The sequence below is a fragment of the Gopherus flavomarginatus genome, chromosome 7 (assembly GCF_025201925.1).
Source record: "Gopherus flavomarginatus isolate rGopFla2 chromosome 7, rGopFla2.mat.asm, whole genome shotgun sequence".
NCBI lineage: Eukaryota > Metazoa > Chordata > Testudines > Testudinidae > Gopherus > Gopherus flavomarginatus.
Window position 1 is genome coordinate 12,273,169 of NC_066623.1, and position 19,515 is coordinate 12,292,683.

Consider the following 19,515-nt stretch of genomic DNA (forward strand, 5'->3'; position numbering starts at 1 on the left):
TTGGTCAAATACAGAATCCCACTTCTGTTTATTAAAGGACTGATGGACTTTTGTGAGCACTTTCAATTAGTTTTATTGAGTAGCCAAATCTTTTAAATTAGCACAGATAAAATAAGCATTTGCATGTGTTACAAATGACTTTTTACAGGAATAAAACAGTGAAAATTACAAACTGTAAAAAGAAGGACAAGTAAATCCTGTCTCATATTCAGAAGGGGCAAGATTTATAACTTCATGCTGAAGATCTGTGTCCGAGTTTCAGAAAACAAGGATTTAATATTACAATATTATACACTACTTTACAAAATTAAATTCATAAGGATTACATCCCTAATAGTGAACAAAAGCTTAAAATCACATTTGATGGTCCCTTATATAACAGCCATTCTGCATCTTTGATTATAAATTGTTAAGAAATTAACTCTGAATAAAAGAAATGTAAATCTTATTCTAGTTATTGCAAAATAGTCTATTTAGACTGAGACTCAAATATATTAAATTATAAAAGAAAATGTATACAAATTAAAATGGATGGTACTGATGTTGACTGAATTAAAAAAATTAATGTGTCAAACAAATAGTTAAACCTCAGAAACTAGAAAAAATAGAGTATATGCGCTGTGGTAGGGTTGTCGCACTAAGACAGAACAACCAGGACCACCCTTGCCTGTTTAAGATCTTTAAACAAACAAGTTATCCTTGACATTTCTAATACAGTGAGAAGTGTGGCATAGGCAGTTTACACACTGGTGTGCTCTGCAATGATGTAAGAGTAATACAAATTGAAGCAGCATGTTTTGTTCACCCCTGCATGGAATTAAACTACACATTCAATATTGCAGAATATTTCTTAAATACAATCTGGACATTCCAAAAGCATTCTACTTCAAATGGGTTCATTTGCTCGCTCGTTCATAAGTTTTCACAGAGAAAACTATTAGAGATCCTAACTTGAAATGTTGTTAGTTACTGTATTGGCATGTAGACTGACATTCATAACTGTTATCCTGGTGTACATAAAGCAAGTGATGCTCTCTCTGAAACAAACACTATATTTAAAAATGTAAGTTTATGGAATATAAATGGTGAAGTATACGGTAATAGTAAGAAAAAACAAAGGCTTTGGGTCTGTTGTGAGATGCATGGATGATTTCCAACATCCTAGTGGGTACATTTTATCATCACGTGCCTGGAGTGAGATACTGATTGACTGATTCTCATTTAAGAAATAAAAAAAATTAGGATTTAAATGTGAGTGAAGCCAGAAATAAAGTAATTGAGTAAATTTTAAAACATAATTTTTCCCTCTGTGCTTACTATATTTTCATGTTGACTGAAGATAATGCACAATCTTATAAAAAAACTTTTGGGAAATAGATTTCCACTAGTTATAGAGACACAGCAGGGAGGGTGTTTAAATAATCTTTGGGAGAAGTAAATCTGTTCCAAAATGCTCCTTTGAAAAAATCACAAAAATCAGCACAAATGTTACTGGCTTTTTTGTGCTCAAATTGCACAAGATGTTTCTATGAAGAAACAGCTGCTTCTCCCCTGCATTGAGGTAACTCCTGTCCGTCAATTATACTGTAACTGGAGCAGGAGCAGAAGCAGACAAATGGCTGCAGAAACTGTGATCCTACCGGATCCTGTTAAACCTTCTTTGCAAAACCTTCACAAGTTTACTAGTCTAGGCACAATATCTACTTGCCTACCTTTATAGTAAACATTTCACTCAATGAAAAGTTACTTGACCCCAACAAGGAGATTTTTGCAAGTCTGCTATAAATGTATGAGCATTAATATGAACTAAAAGCAGAATAAAAGTAGAAAACATTTTTTCCACATCACACTTCTTCCATGAGCATATAAGGGGCAGAAATTGACTAGTAACATAAAGAGAAACAGCCTGTCATCTACTGATTGTTCCCAACTGAGGTACTTTAATTCCTATGTACTTCACACATCTTACACTTAAGAATACCAGCTTTCTAGAAATCCAATTTCCATGTTTCATTTGTAGCACTTGCAGGTCTGTCAGTTAAATTAAAACATGTATATTGTGTGCACACATGGCCCTGGAATTAGGCTTGTTACATAGCTTCAATAAAAACGGTTTAGGAGAACTTTAAATATATTCACTGAACTATAAAACACTTCCTACCAATACGTTTTTTCTATTTATTTCAAGAGCAAAATTATTACTTCTGCTTGGATTCAGTTTTAGATGTCAAACAAAATATTCAGCGCTGTCTCAAAAATATATTGATAAATTAAGGATGAAATGCTACCACAGCCTCATTTCACAAAAAATTTTTTTATGGGCCTAACATTTAGTTAACCTATATTAGAGCAGAAATCTATCTAATGTAACGCACAGAAAGGATCAGGTGGTTTTATGCTTTGCCTTCTTCTCCCCACTTTCCTGCCATTTAATGAACTATTAAGACAAGATCAACTCATTATTTTTAACTACAAACACAAGGCTCAGTGTCAGTCTTAGCCCATTTTTGCTGCCAGACCACTTGATTATAGTTTTCAGTTTACACAGTATGCTATGCCAACCTTGTCTTTCAGGTACAAGAATATTGATACATTTAAAAGCTTTTTAACAAATTACTTCAGTCTATCTCAATCTAGCTAGGCCAGTTTAAGCTACCTTTAGACCTATCCAACATAACCATTTCTAGAACATTACATCCTAAAATTTTCATAATTTTTTTTTCAAAATATTTGTTCATTTCACAATGAATTATTTCATTGCTACTTTAAGTGTACCAGATAGCTCTCTTTTTAAAAGAAATGTTCAATCTTTAATCAGTGGATATACTGTATCATAAGGACAATATAATTTCCCTGCAACTCAATCATATTGAGGTTTTAAATCTAGCAGCAACCCTCACCTCCCCCAAAAAGCAAAACTAAAAGTTACAGAAATATACATTTTGAACAAAACTCCATTTTACAAAATGTATTTCACCCCTTCAATATTGCCTTTGCAAATGTACTTCATGCTGCAACTGCTTGCAGTAAAAGCATAATTTGCAGCAAATTAAAGATCCCCAACCTCTTCAAATATATTTTGATTTTAAAAGTACAATATTATGTTGTTGCACATATGATTCTCAGTTGTGGTCCTTTATTTGCTTTACACTTTGTTGAAATCACAGTGAGAACTTCTCATCAACTGCACCAGGCCACAAACTTAACAAAAGATATTACAAGCACAAGTGTTCTTTACTGCAGAAATTTTCGCTAAGCAAGCGAGCCATACAACCCAGTGGTTCATTTATTCACGTGCTGCTGTATATGCAGGAGGAACTCATAGTATGATAAAGCAGATTCTGTTCTGTCTTCTATCATGTTCTGTAGGAAACTTGATTTCAGTGGACTTTCATCCCTTAGAAACAGAAATAGAAATAAAATGACTGAGTGAAATGAAATATTCACTAACCTCTACAGTACAGTATTTTTAAAGTTATAGAATGAACTAGCGTTTTGAAAGCTATTTAAAAATAAGTCCATCAACTGGTGAAGTGTAAATGAAAAGCCAGTACTGTAGGCCTCACAATCATTCATACCACAATATTGCTGGATAACGTTCACATTTAGTTCACTAAAATGAATGATGTTAAACACGGTCAAGCTGGTTACATTTATAATGTAAGAGCCCCTCAATATCAACTGGCACAGGGCTTACTCTTCTGTAAACTCCCATCAGGTCTGACACTTTATACATTATTATCATAGTATTTATCTGTAAACGGTGTCATGTGTAGTATCAAATGAGAGTTGGTGACATGGTAGTCAATCTCACTGTGATGTTTGTACAGATGGTGTGTAAAGAGTCGTGTGCTGGAAATACGATCCTAAAATGTTTTGGGGCAGACTTGACAAACAAATTGTCCTAGACAAAGGCAGAGGAAGTTACTTGTCTGTAATTGGAGGTTCTTCGAGCTGTGTGGTCCCTATCTGTATTGCACACATGGGTAGGCAGGTGTGCAATGCACCTGAATCCTGCAGTGTTTCTTAGCAGTGTCCACTGACCAGCACGTGTATGGTGCATCCCCATATGCACCCAGCAGAAGGTATAATAGGCAGTGCCTCTCCAGTCTTCCTCTTATTGTCTTGGAATGTAGTCCGAAGCAGAGGGGAGAGAGGGCAGGTAGTGGAATACAAATAGGGACCATATATCTTGAAGAAGTTACAGGCAAGTAACCTCTCTTCTTCGAGTGATGGTCCCTATGTATATTCCACACATGGGTAACTCGCGAGCGGTGATCAGTGCAGAGGTGGGTGAGAGGATGCCAATGGAAACGTGGTCTGCATTACAGCCTAGCCCGCTGCCACTTGTACAGTAGTGTATTGTATAGTGAATGTGTGGACAGAGCGCCAGGCAGCTGCATGACTTAGGTCTTGCCAGGTCACATCCACCAGTGAAGCCAACGTGGTGGCTTCCACTCACGTAGAGTGAGCTGTGACTCCATCAGGCGGGGGTACACCAGATTGTTTGTAGCATTCACAGATCCTTCCTGAGACCCGTTTGGAGGAGAGGGCTTGACCCTTGGACTGTTCAGCAATGTGAGAAAGAACTGAGTCCTGTGAAGGTAGAAAACCAGTGCATAGTAGACATCAAGGGATTGTAGGACCCTGTTAGTCGGGGAGGTGTGCGGTTTGCGGCAGAAAACAGATAGGTAGATGCACTGGTTTAGGTGGAATTCTGACACTACCTTTGGGAGGAATTTAGGGTGGAGCCATAGGGACACATTGTCCTTGTGGAATATAGTATGAGAAGGAGGATGATCTGTCATCATGGCTCCTAGTTCACTGACCTACCTGGCTGAGGTTCTGGCTACCATGAATGTCACTTTCATCAAAAGATGGCAGAGTAAACATGTTGCAAGTAGTTCATAGGATGGCTTTGGGAGGGCAGAAAAGATGAGATTAAGGTCCCATGGGGGTGTGGGCTTCAGAACTGGTGGAAAAAAGTGTTAAGTAAACCCTTAATGAAGTGGACAGTGGTGGGGTACGTAAACACTAAGGTGCAGTCCAGTTGGTGGGGGGGGGGAAGGGTAGAAAAAGACACTGACTGCTGCCAGGTGCAGCCCTATAGAGTTGATGACTAGACCAGACGTTTGAGGGCGAGAAGGTAGCCTAGGTCGACTGGTATAGATACCACACTCAGTGAGTGACTGTCACATTGAGCCCATACTGTGAAGAATCTCCATTTTGCTCAGTAGCATGCCCTGGTGGATTCTCTCAGGCACTCTGGGTAAAGATTTGCCACACTGAGGTGGAGCATGCCTGGTCTACCCTCGACCCTCATCCAAATACCAGGCTGTGAGGTGAATCAGGCCGGGATTGGGATGACAGATTCTCCCAATTTTATGAGACTAGATCCAGGGGTGTGAAGGCGGAGCAGCGTTCAGGTGGAGAATCTGAGGAGATCCGTGAACCAGAACTGACTGAGCCAGAATGGGGCTACGAGCATCACAGTGGCTCTGTCTCAACAAATCTTGCGTAGTACTTGCAGCAGGAGGGGAATGGGAGGAAAGGAGCAACAGAGATGGTCTTCCAGGGGAGAAGGAGCACCGCCCCGCAAATTCTTCCCTATTTCTCCTATGGAGCAACAGAGGGACAGCTTCTGGTTCTTCAGGGTGGCAAATACGTCCCATTGAGGGGTGCCCTGGTTCTCGAAGAGGTACTGTAGCATGTTGTCATGTAGTTCTCACTCGTGATTTGAAGTAGAGAGTCCTGTTCAGCGCATTAGCCAGGGAATTCTGGGCGCATAGGAAGTATGTGGCTTGAAGCATTACGTTGTTTTTGATGCACCTGTTACAAAGGCGGACGGGCTTGGGGCAGAGGGAGGAAGACTTGATGCTGCCCCGCTTGTTTCTACACACCACTGCTGCAATGTTGTTTGAGAGCAGTTGAACGTGGAAGGGCTGAATGAGCAGGAGAATGGTCTGACACACTGAACAGACTGCATGGAGCTTTAGAACGTTTATATAAATCCTGCAAGGCAAAGTTTGGAGTGGCAGAGTCCTGAGGAGTCTGTTTGGCTAGCTAGCAGACAGGGGTGGCAGGAAGCTGTCACACAGAATAGCATTAATAAATCTCTTGCTGAGACAGAAGTGTAACAAGGTGACTTACAGTTCTGGATGCCCTGAGAAAGCACTAAACCTCCACAAATTAAAATATGACAAAACATGAAAAGTTAAAATCACATGCCAGGTTTTCAAGCATTTAAAATTCACACTATGCACACAACTCTTACAAATCTTGTGAGAGGGCAATGCAGTACAAAATATGTCACTACAGTGGCTGACATGACTATGTATGCATGTATACAAGTATGATCATGCATACTTGTGTATTAGAGTTGTCAAAAAGAACTTACCTTATTATATGCAGTATAGGGAAGAATGGCCTTTGCTCTCTCAGCCAAGAGATAAAAGCTATTGTTCTGGTAGATTCAGCTGTTTCAAGTTCTGGAAGATGCGTCTATTAGACAAAAGTTACCATTAACACATAATATAACACACTGTCTTTAGGAAACAGAGTTAATTTAGTGTTAATGAAAAGGGCCAAGAATCGTAATCGAGCATAAAGCAGGCTCAGTTAGTATGAAGCTGTTCCACATACCACTGCAATTTCAGTCTCAGATCATCCTTGAACAAATTACACTGCTCTACAGCCAAAATGCTTCTGAAATAAATGTAGTCCAACTTCACTAATTCTGGGTCACTGAGAACGAAAATGATGCTTAAAATTGTTGACTGGCTCTAGTTTTCAAGATATGCAATTGGGTCAGTATATACGACCCTTGACTTGGGAATGGCAGAGGATAAGTGAGTTATAAAGGGAAGGGATCTCAATTTAAACCAGAAATGACTAAAATACATCTTTGACTGGATCTATGAATAAATCTGACTGGGTTTGGACAGTACTTGCTTTTTAGGCAAAACAATGAATGATGCAATCTGAAGCTGGTATTGTGTCATACATGATATGAATTGCATCATGTTATTCCTAGAAGTCATGGATGATGCAATCATAACGAAGCTTACATCACTCTGCTGAACAAATTGCCCAAATCAGCTCTAGAAATCATACAGTGTCGTGCTCTCTTCTTTGTCAGTGTTTGATTTTGCAAAGGGACACATTTGTGTTCAGCCAAAGTGAGCAGAGATGCCTCGTACTTGTGTGAACAGTGCAGATAACTTCTGCTATGTTTGTGGTAAAGTGACTTTTGCATCACAAAAGCGCAGTATAACCACTATGGTTAAGAAAGCCTATCACCTTTATTTTGGCTGCAAAATTGGAGATCAGGACAAGAGGTGGGCCCCACACATAGGCTGCAACACTTGTGCAACAAATCTTCGCCAGTGGTTGAACAGGAAAAGGAAATCTATGCCTTTTGCAGTGCCAATGATTTGGAGAGAGCCAACAGATCATACCAGCAATTGTTACTTCTGCATGGTGCCTCCAGTTGGGAAAGGTGTGTCAAAGAAGAAAAAGTGGACTGTGCATTATCCAAACATTCCATCAGCTATATGCCCAGTACCCCATGGAGAAGGACTGCCAGTTCCTGATGCACCAGAATAACTCTCACTTGAGTCAGACGAGGAAGAGGATGAAACTTCTGGTCCTGAACCATCAGTGTCACAGGACCCACATTTTCTCCCATCCTCCTCCTCTGAACCACACCTCATAACACAAGGTGAACTGAATGACCTTGTCAGGGATTTGGAACTACCTAAGAGTAAGGCAGAGCTGCTGGGCTGCAGACTACAGCAGTGGAATCTCCTGGCAGGCTATCAGGGCAAATGGAGCCTATCAATGCTTGCAGACTATTGCTGGACAGTGACAAGAGATGCTCTGTTTAATGAATACAAGAGACAAGCCAAGAAGCGCCGAGTAGACACTGAATAGGACTAAACTATGTACATAATGGATTTTGCCTTTTGTTTCATAATAAATTTTATTTATATAACCCTTTTGCTGATTTTTAAAGTGTTACATAAACAGGACAGGTGAAATATTATCATGTAAAGCAACCATAAACACATGAAAAGACCTAGGTTTACAATTTATGATTAAAACTCTATCATCTACACAATATACATAGACATAAAATGTAAAAACTTAAATATCTTAGAAACAGTAGCCAATCAGTTGTTTTAATTGTCATATTTGAATTCAGCAACATCAAAATACATAATAAATATCACATTTTATCTCTGAAGCAGACGACTTCTCAAAAATTGTAGACCAGTGTTATCAATTGTGCCAAACTGAATAGTGGCTTTTGGCTGTCATAACTGGGACTACATTAACAGATTCATTTTCACTTGTGACCTAAACTAGGATTTGAATTTTCCAGCAACTGAGGGCTGGTGAACTAACGCACTCTCCTTTCTGGTCCCAATGTTCTCAATCTGCCCAGACTTTTACTGGATTTAACTGATGGTTATCAAATTCTACTCATTGTGGTTTCATGGTGCGAGAGCTTGATTAAGATTATTTTAAGTGGGGAACCTAAGGAAGAGTGGCATATGATGGGAGAAGTGAGCTTTTCCTGAAACAGGAATTAATTACAGTCAGCTACAATTCTACAAGGCTCTTTAGCTTATACAGGTCACATATTATATTTTAAAAAGTTATTTCTCTTATTTAAGACCAAAGCAAGCACTTACCATATTCTGTGGTATTGATACATAACTTGGGACTCCAAGGACTTGGCTGATAAAATTCTGTCCACAGTTCTTTCCAACCCACATAAACATTACCTAAAAGACAGTCCGATAATGACAGCATTAATCTATGCAATACATACACCCTTCTACTCATCTGTATATCTGAAGTGCTCAGCAGTCTTCAGAAAAACCCACAAGTTCATATAAAATTTTAACTTACAGAGCCAGCATCCATAAGATAAGCACCATCCCTACTCAACTTCTCCACAGACAGCTGGAGAATGGGTGGCTGAGGTATTGTTCTATCATTGATGTTGAGGGCTCCCTAAAGAGAAAAATTGCTACAATGTAAGTATGCCTCTAGATATATACAGAAAAAAGGCAGACAGGAATGAAAAAATATTTGAGTGGACTACATTTTTATTAGTAAAAACAATTAAGGACAAATTATACCCCCTGCACCCAAGTGCATCATCATCGTCGTCGTCATCTGTTGAGGTCTGACTTTTATATTCTTAAAATTCAGATAACATACTTATTATAAAAAAATCAGTCTTTATTTTGTCTTATTGAAATTGATTCTCTTCTGAAAACTTCATGCAGTTATGTTAGCTTCAAAAATCTGCAGGCTTTGAAGTCTGAATGTTCAGATTTAGTCTACCTGCACTTAGTAATTCCTGCACATACTTGTTCACGAAACTAATGACAGGACTTATTTTAAAAAGGAAGTTGTACAACAGTATGAGAAACATCATTCCTGCTGCAGCATATCTCCTTTTAAGGGGATGTGCTTTGGAGCGTAATAGACTGTTTTCAAATCAGAATGCTAGCTATATTTTTCAAAATGATTGTCTAAAGAATTCAATCCACATTGTGTCTGGAGTGGGTTGTTAGCCACATGTTCCCTCCAGAGCCCATCTATACTACCCCTAACAGACAACCTGGAAAATAATGGAGCTACATCTTATATGTACATATGGTTTACAGTATTTGTAAATTTCTACACATTTCAGCTTGGTCTGAAATGCAATCCAAAACTGGAACTACGTGGAGTGGCAATTTAGTGCAGCCATCTTCATGATAATTTCTTAATAGTCACACACACATGCATGATTCATGTCATATGACAATTAAAATGCCATGGAATTGTCCTATCAGTTTGCCTTTAATGGATAAGTTGCTTTGATCTATCTTTAAAACTTTTAACCTTGCGACTGCCTGTGAGCTCTCAGACTACATACCTTGAAGAATACAGTTCTTATTTAAAGGGTTTTCTATGCAATACATATTCGTCACTACAAATAAAGGTGTTTGGAACCAAGAAACCATAGAACAAGTGTAATAAATAAAAAAAATCATACCTCATCTGTGAGATTGTCAACTCTGTACAGATTGGGATGGGTCATAAGCATGAGGAAAATTAGGGGCTGGTTTTTCACTTGACACATAGTAAAAATACGCTCATCTAAACGGATATTTGTCCCAGTCTGGAATGCTTTCTGTGAATAAAACCAATATTTGTTATTAATTCAAAGTCAACAAGTGAAAAGCACTAGACTACATTAAGAAATATTCTGAGTTCCACATAAAATTTAGCCTTAAGTATTATGATCTCAAAATATAATAAAAAAAGTCTTCATTACTACAGTGACCTCCCCTACTTAATTTATCATCATTTCTTAATTGATTATCTGTACTCAAAGCAAGTTTTGTATATTACTTCTATGCAAACAACTTTGTGACTAATCACTCAAGCAGTGTATCTTTGGACTCTGGAACCGCTGATATAACACACTGTAATGTATGTTGGTCCTATGTCTGTAGAACACTTTCTGAAAAGGGGAGCTGGAATGATGACATATTAAGCATAATTTTATTAAAAATCCATCTTACTACTTTGTCTCAAGAAGCTACATAACAATACTTTAAAATCGCAATCCAAAAACATGTTAAGCTTAATCCTTCGGCTCTAATGCACATCTCTGTCAGAGGTGTTCTGACTTAATGGTAAATGCACTCCATTGGCTTACAGACACAAAGCAGCTGATCTGCTGCTGAAGCAGTATCCCATCCCAAACAAGTACTGAAAACCATTCAAGTGTTGACTTTGTCTATATTAAAGAGATCAGATCTCCTCCAGCATAAACACAGCCATAGTATAGACATGACAAGGGTTTTTAGTACCATCTGAGAAAGTGTGAACAAGATGATTCCACCAGGTCTTGATCATGCTGCATTCTGAAAGAGTAAACCATCTAAGGCTAACCATTTTCTATACTAGTTCACGGGGGACCCACAGCTGAAAGACATTTTCAGAAATTGTTCGGTTTTATAGTGTTGACAGGACTCAGGAATGCTGCAAACCCCTTTGTTAGAAAAGGGAAAGAAGAGTTATTTAAAGTTAGAAAAGGGAAAGATGAGCACTTAGCTCTTGCCCTACACCCAGTGGTGAGCTGGAGCCGGTTCGCAGGAACCGGTTGTTAAATTTAGAAGCCCTTTTAGAACCGGTTGTCCTGCGTGGGACAACCATTTCTAAAAGGGCTTCTAAATTTAACAACCAGTAAGTTGAAGTGACCCAGGAGGCCGCCCTTCCCCCCGAGCACGTTATCCAAAAGTGGTGCCTTAGGTGCCAACCCTATAGGTGCTCCAGCTCACCTCCGCTCTGCCTCCACCTCCTCCCCTGAATGCTCCGCCCCGCTTCTCTTCCTTCCCCACCGCTTCCCGTGAATCAGCTGTTCGCACAGGAAGCCTGGGAGGGCAGAGAAGCAGAGCAGAGGCTTCGCACTCAGGCCCAGTGAGGCGGAGATGGAGCAGAGGTGAGCTGGGGAAGGCACGCAGGGGAACCACTCCCCACCCCAGCTCACCTCCACTCCACTCCGCCTCCCTGGGCCTCAGTGCGAAGCCACTGCTTGCTTCTCATCCCTCCCTGGCTTCCTGTGCGAACAGCTGATTTGCGGGAAGCTCAGCCTGACCCGGTGCTCCAGGCGCTACGCAGTGGCATCATGGTCCGGCTCCAGCTGAGCGACACAGCTGTAGCACTGCCAGCCACCTCCAGGCAGTGTGGTAATGAGGTGGGGGAGGGTTGGATAGGGGTTGGGGCAGTCAGAGGGCAGGGAATGGGGGTTGAATGGGGGCAAGGGTCCCGGGGGAGCAGTCAGGAAGGAGTAGGGGTTGGATGGGGTGGTGGGAGGCAGTCAGGGGCAGATGTTCCAGGTGCGGTCAGGGGATAGGGAAAAGGGGTGGTTGGATGGGGCAGGAGTCCCGGGGGGCCACCAGGAATGAGAGAAGGAGTTGGATGGGGTGGCAGGGGGCAGTCAGGGGCAGGGGTTCCAGGGGCAGTCAGGGGACAGGGCAAGGGGATGGATGGGGTAGGGGGCACATCAAGGAATGTAGGGGGTTGGATGGGGCAGGAGTCCCAGGGGATGGGGGCAGGCCACAATCCCCTTGTGGGGTGAGGAGGGAACTGGTTGTTAAGATTTTGGCAGCTCATCACTGCCTACACACCACATTAAGCTGGTGTATAGATTTGCCGTGTCAGCAGCACACAGAGCGAAGCTCCTCAAAGCCACACTGAACAGTAATGGCTGCACGTTCCCCAGGTTAGAAGTCAGGAGTACCAGGCCATCATGGCAAGTCTCCTCATATTACTCCCTGCTCCCACTTTCCTTTGCTTCCTCTCTTGGCTGCCCACTTCTGCCTCAATACCAATGCACTCTCAGGCACTCAAACTTCTTGCCCTCTAGCTCCACCTCCCTGGTGCTATTCTTCACCATGCTCCCCATCCTACACTGCTGCAGCTCTATACATGGAACAGAGGGCCCTTCGTTCTGCCATGACACACTCCATGCCACAACTATACCACCTCCCTACATTATTCATAAAAATTTAAGCTTTATGAGAAATGCATCTGACATAAGCTCCAGATGCAGTACATAAACACAGCCTATACATATGTAACTTGTCACATTCAGATATTATGATAACTTTAAAAAAAAACCCTTGTTGGTGGCTGATATAGACACCCAAGCCATCTTCTACTACAGTTGGCCCCAATAAAGCCTAGGTGAACAAGCAAGTCTTGCTTTGCAGTGGTAAGGGGGTGGGGGGGCATGAGAAAAAAAAAATCACCAAATCCAGGGCCTGGAGAAGTGAGACAAGAAGTTGGTTCCATTTATACCAGAGGAGGCTATTATCTTAAATGCCGAACAACCTCAATTACTGTGATAGTATATGGAGAGAAGGCTGGTTTTAATTAAACTGGATCTAAACCAAAGAAATCACCCCCCTTCAAATGCTGGCAAAACCCTACCTATATAATATCTCACTGAAATGTTTACTTATGCATCATTCAGACTGACATACTGAATATAAAAATAACATTCTCTGGAAAGATTTTATTTTCATTCTTACTTGTTTTAAGAGAGCCAGTACATGAAGTGGAAAGAGTCGTAGGGAATAGGGAGCCATCAGACCAGGCTGCTGAATGCTTAGGACTGAAGAGCGGTAAGCTGATAGTGAATCAATTACAGCATTCACCAAGGCATCACGAGCATCACTCAAACTAGCAGAAACTGACCGGTCCACAGCTAAAGAGCCACAGAGAGAGAAGTTTAACAGCTAATTATACCCTATTTCTTTTCTAGGAATTACTGACACATATTATTTTGTACTTCTATAGCTCCTCATCTCAGGATCTTAAGATGGTTACAAGCACACATTAATGGAGCTTTACTGTGCCATGAAGAGGCTTAGAGGGATGGAAACATTAATGGTATAGCCTAGAATAAAAATAATCCAGGAGTCCTAATTGCTGCTCTAACTTCTGATGTGCAGAATTCTAAAGCTATATCAAACAAGGTGACAACATACAGTTGTACTGATATCCTCACATCAGAGGAGCTGTAAGTCATATGGTGAAGTGTCTTCAACCATTCAAAAGGTAGGATACTACCCTTGTAATCTTGCTTCCTGAAGGATTATTCCTCAAAAGTTTTAGATATTTTACACATGTACATCAAAGAGCATCATGCTTACCCATATTGGCTAATAACCCTGTAATAGCTTGTACGTCAGCCCCCAGATACACGTCATTCAGTGTTGTAACAACAGGTAAACACATAGTGTGGACTCGAATCCTTCTTTCGCCTATAGGGAGAAAATAAATCTGTATATTCGTCAAATGGCATTTTCCACACCATTATCTAAGCTGTGTTTCGGGGAAATGGGGGGAAATCACAAATGTAGCAAAAATGAAGTCTGTACACTAAAATTTGCAGTAACTAACTTTTTTAAGTCAATTTATTTAAGAGTATTTTTTTGTTCAATTTACCAAAAGCAATTAGTCTATATTTCAGATAAATAACTTATAAAACAGATTTAATACACCATTAACTTGTCACACAAGTATCTTAAATTAACACCTGTTAAGCAGCCAATTTAATATCTTTGGCCAATTTATTTCTGAGCTAAAATTGCCCATTTCAGATTAGAGCAAGTTTTGCGGCCAATCTGTAAGACCCTGAAATGCAGCTGCTGAATAAAGAATAACCACCATCACCAACAGCAGCTGAGGAACGAGTGTGCTAGCATGTTAGACTCTCCCTTCTCTTACTGGGGACATGAAGATGCAGTTGAAGTTATTTACTTACTACAAACAAACTAGATTATAAATTTAAGAATTTACACACTATGGCAGCTAACATAGTATATCACTGTAGCAGCCAATGTTGTTTACATTTCTTACCTTTGCTGGATGTGTACAGTAGTGCTGACTGAAAAGAAACAACTGGCATGTCAGTGAGACTTTCCTCTACTGACATTTGTACAGCATATCCTGCATCCGGGTTTACATTGGGTAAAGACAACAAGTCTGTTGATCGCACAAAGAAGTTCCCATGGAAGGTATGAATGGAAAGACCTACGAAAGGAAAAATCATGTAATCTGTTTTATTAATGTTACTTTTGCCATTTAATGTAAACTATGAACTGATAACATAGTTGCCCTGATTATTAGACTGTGCTCTACTCTAGATTATGGACAAACCCTTTTCGAAATACAGTTCCTTTAGTAAATGTAAATATCTCAAGTTGCATATTAGTTTGTAGCATGCACTAAAGCCAATGGTTACCAAGCACTCAGAATACAAGTCAGCTCAAAGATTAACAATGTTCCAAATTTCTTTGACTCTTTGAGGCTGAAAGTCACAATGTGCTGAGATTTCTAGTACAGAATATATGATAGGATCAGTCATTTAAGGGAAAATACTATATACAGCGCAGTAAAGTACTCTTTTTATACAAGTACTACTCTTAGGAACCAGTAATTTAGTTATAAAAGGGTTAGAAATTAGGGTTGTCAAGCAATTAAAAAAATTGATCACGATTATTGCTTAACAGCACGATTAATAGAATACCATTTATTTAAATATTTCTGGATGTGGTGGTTGAAGAATGATGGGGCATATGAATGTTTTATGAATGCGCTTGCAATGCCAGCTACAAAAGTGCCATGCGAACGCCAGTTTTCACTTTCTGGTGACATTGTAAATGAGGAGTCGACAGCATTATCTCCCGTAAATGTAAACAAACTTGTTTGTCTTAGCTATTAGCTGAACAAGAAGGAGGACTGAGTGGACTTGTAGGCTCTAAAGTTTTACATTGCACTCAAAAATACCAGTTATGAAACAAAAACAAAAAAAAAAATCTACAGTTGTAAGTTGCACTTTCATGATAAAGACATCACACTGCAGTATTTGTATGAGGAGAAATTAAAAATACTATTTCTTTTCTTTATCATTTTACAGTGCAAATATTCTGTGTTGTAATTGAAATCAATAGATTTGAAAAAGTAGAAAAACATCCCCAAATATTTAATAGACAATAGAATGCCAATTGAAATTTAACAGTGCAATTAGAACTGCGATTAATTGCGATTAATTTTTTTACTAACTTTTTTTGAGTTAATCGCATGAGTTAACTGTGATTAATCAACAGCGCTATTACAAATATATGACACTGAATTCAGTTAGACCCAAGGTACAGGAGCCTTGCTACAGTACACTGTTCAAATGCTTTTCTGTGGCACCTCCATCTAAAAACTATAAAGCAGCAAGACAGTAAAGAGTTCCCTTTATCCTCTCAGCTCATGAAAAAAAATTAAAAAAAAAAAAAAATCAGGCTTCTAGTTTAACCACAGGGCAAGACACAGTTTTGAAAGTAAACCGTGTAGCAGGAATATTAAATTGTGAATTCCTTATTTTTGCTTGAGGAACATGTGGAAGTACATAGTAATGAAGCACCTATTTCTAGCCTTGGCAAGCCACAGATACTGATCCTCAACACCACTGCACCTTGATAGATGAACTCTTTTGTGCCATTCTACAAATTGTGCTCTCTTTTCTACAGTTGGATTTATAATGCCTGATTTTACAGTATGTACATATTTGCCAACTATTCATTCAGGATTATATAAAAACAAAATACCAATAAATAATGTTTAAATAATAAACTATACAAAAAAGATTCTATTCAGACCTTTGGTGCATCTTATCCTCATGACGGCCTCAAAGCCAATCTTTCTAGTTAAGTATCGTTTCAGCTCTTTCTGTAATTTCTCCACCTGGACAGGGTTGTGCTGATGATGGTAAGATTGATAGTAATACACACTTCCTGCTGAATACCTTGATATACAGCCTAGAACAGAAAATGTGCATTGGTGGAGTTCAGACCAACAGTTGCTGCTGCGGTCTTCAAATATCAGTGCAGATTAACCTAATTCTCCTTGTAATTTTATTTGCAAGCATGAACAGTTTAACATTAACAACCTTATTCTACAAAGGTATAGGCCTAGATATGATGTGTAGATGTGACCAATAACTTGCATGTTCGCTTGATTATGAAGGTTATAAAGTATGAAATGGATTTAAAATTGGTCTAAAGGAAAGATGATACCACGCCATTCAGGAACAAAAATCAGAGGATACGTTAGGGGTGAGAAAGTAAATAAAATGTTTATTGGAGCAGCTTTGTTACCATGTTTACTCCATCATGCATTGAGAGATAAGAATGAAAACAAATTCCTTCAGATGACTCGCATCTTATTCCAGAATCAAAATAATTCTTTGAAATACTCCTACAAGTCAAGGGGGAAGAGCGTCTTGGAAACTATCATGCTAACCAGAAGGACGCTGTAATACGTCTCACTACCAATGTCATTATGCATTAAGGGTGAAGTCATCTCAACGTGAAATTCCATCCTAGCCAGCAGGGGTGGGGAACCTACAGCCTGCTACTTCATTTCATGTGGCCCACGGCAAGTCTCCACACTGTGGGCAGGAAGCACCAAGCCCCGGCACTCTGAAGCAGCGAGCGCTGGCTCACCCTGCTGCGCGGAGAAGCTAGGGTTACCAGGCCGTTAAAAGTGCCGTTGGCTCCGTGCAGCTCCCAGAAGCGACTGGCATGTCCCTGCGGCCTCTAGGATCAGGGGCAAACAGGGAAGCTCCACATGATGCCCCTGATCCCAGTACCAGTGCTGCAGCTCACATCGGCCAGGAACCATGACCAATTAGAGCAATGGGGGCAGCGACTGTGGGCTAGGGGCAGGACATGCCAGCTGCTTCCAGGAGCTGTGAGGAGCCGAGGCAGGCAGGGAGCCTTAGCTCCACTGCAATGCTGACCAGGAGCCACCTGAGGTAGGTGCCGCTCAGCTGGAGCCCAGACCCCAAATCCCCTGCCCTAGGTCAGAATCCCCCACACACACACCTTAACTCCCTCCCAGACCCCACACTCCAACCTCCTGCCCCAGCCCTGAGCCCCCTCCTGCACTCAAACCTCCCTCCTGCACCTCAACTCCCTACCCCAGCCTTGAGCCCACTCCCACACTCCCAACCCCTTGGCCCCAGCCCACACCCCCCGACTGCACTCCAAACCCCTCACCCCAGCCTGATCCCAGAGCCTGCACCCATAGACGGAGCCCTCATCCCCATCCCACACCCCAACCCCCTGCCTGGAGCCCCACCCCCCTTCACCCTGTATCCATCATTTCTGGCCCAACCCCAGAGCTTAGCAGAAGCCCCGAGCCTCCGCAGCTCACCCCGCTGCAAGGGGAAGCCCCGAGCCTGTGCCCAGCCCACGACTGATTTTTTCTGTGGGTCAATAGCTCCTGATAAGAAAAAGGTTCCTCACCCCTGCTATTCACCCTATTCAGGTTCTTATACTGTGTTTATCACCATGGTATAACACGTTTATGTCCAGAACAAAGGGAAATCCTTTTTACAAATTTAGGACACGATCTAGGGGAAAAAGAGTCAAGTTTTGTAAACAGAACTCTGTCATTGAGCAGCCAACAGACACAATCAGATACTGAGCTATGAACTGCTTTGACATACAAGGATATAGCTACCAATATTTAATTTTTTTAAGTCGCCGTCTCAAGGCCCACACTAGTAAGGCTTTTCAGAATCTGGAAATGATGAGCTTATACCCAGATAGTTTAAACATATTTCTATTTGTTAAACAGGACTTTGTTGAAATATTTCAACAAACTGATTTTTGTCTAGTAATATTAGGGAACAAGTCCTGACAATGTTCTAAGAGATGAGAAAATCTCAACCCTCAGGCAAGAAGAGGGGGAAGGATAGCTCAGTGGTTTGAGCATTGGCCTACTAAACCCAGGGTTGAGTGTTCAATCCTTGAGAGGACATTTAGGGAACTGGGGTAAAAATCTGTCTGGGGATTGGTCCTGCTTTGAGCAGGGGATTGGACTAGATGGCCTCCTGAGGTCCCTTCCAACCCTAATATTCTATTATTCTATTCTACGATTCTAAGAAAACAGGTTAGTTAGCTTGTCCTCAAACTCCTAAAATGAAATACCATAATCTCTACCCATAGAGGATAGGGGAACACACAATCTCATAGGTAGCCCTCTTGGGCATGGTTGCCAATACCAACCATGGTAGAATATGCACAAGTGAAAGAGCAAAATCCATTTTTTTTTTTTTTTAGCATTATATAGTGTTCCCTAGAACACTGAAGCTACAATCTTAAACAGTAGTTTATAATGACTTACCTAATGAAGCCAAGTCAGAATACTGCCCACTAAGAAGGAACAAGTCAACTGCAACCTGCTGCCCTGAACAGTCCAAGGCTAACTTCTTATAGAAGTCAGTGGATGGTGTAAGATGAATGTCCTGTTAATACAAGGAAATAGGAAAGAGGATTCCAAAAGGCACACACTCCTGTGACCTAATTTCAGGGATGCTCACAGCATCTCTCACGCTGACTTCAATGGCTGTTCTGAGCGCTCAGTATCTTTCAAAATCAGAGCATTACTCTGTGTTTATAGTTTCCTTGTTAGTAACATTTGATTAATACAGTATAAGAATGTCAGCTCTCACAACAGAACTACAATAAAACTAAGATAATCCAAACCATGCAATTCAAAATTTATATAAACTCATGCAATAAGATTGTACATTTTCATAATCTGTGTTTAAGAGTGTTTTTGTAACCTTTGCAGATGCTCTTTGGTTAGGTTCTTCTCGGGATTTCAGTGATCCCACTCCTACAGATGGAAGCTGTGTCTGGAAGACAGAAATTCGTCCACCAGTGGGAGACATCAGTTTGAAGGCGGCCTGCAGCGCAGGTCCTAGAGCACTCTGTGTTTCCAGGGACTTGGTAAACATCTGTGGCAAGGTCCTCAGTAAATCTTGAATTAGCTGGTATAAAGTAAAAAGTTACTCAGAATTAAAATGTTTCAGAAGAGATTTCTCCTCCGTTGCACAGGCTACTTATTATGCATGTAACTGAGTACTGCAGGTAT

General features: G+C 40.6%; 1 protein-coding gene across 2 annotated transcripts in view; it reads right to left on the reverse strand.

Moving 5' to 3' along the window:
* SEC24A (SEC24 homolog A, COPII coat complex component) overlaps window positions 1–19,515 on the reverse strand; it is a 47,371-nt gene continuing 27,856 nt past the window's right edge. For both annotated transcript variants that reach the window (XM_050963642.1, XM_050963641.1), the window contains exons 13-23: window positions 19,205–19,411; window positions 18,763–18,883; window positions 16,230–16,388; window positions 14,440–14,613; window positions 13,731–13,841; window positions 13,107–13,282; window positions 10,058–10,195; window positions 8,917–9,021; window positions 8,697–8,789; window positions 6,398–6,501; window positions 1–3,397 (exon numbers count right to left, since the gene is read on the reverse strand). In XM_050963642.1, coding sequence (XP_050819599.1) covers window positions 3,283–3,397; window positions 6,398–6,501; window positions 8,697–8,789; window positions 8,917–9,021; window positions 10,058–10,195; window positions 13,107–13,282; window positions 13,731–13,841; window positions 14,440–14,613; window positions 16,230–16,388; window positions 18,763–18,883; window positions 19,205–19,411 — 1,503 coding nt within the window. In that variant the 3' untranslated portion in view covers window positions 1–3,282. The remainder of the gene's footprint in view (window positions 3,398–6,397; window positions 6,502–8,696; window positions 8,790–8,916; window positions 9,022–10,057; window positions 10,196–13,106; window positions 13,283–13,730; window positions 13,842–14,439; window positions 14,614–16,229; window positions 16,389–18,762; window positions 18,884–19,204; window positions 19,412–19,515) is intronic.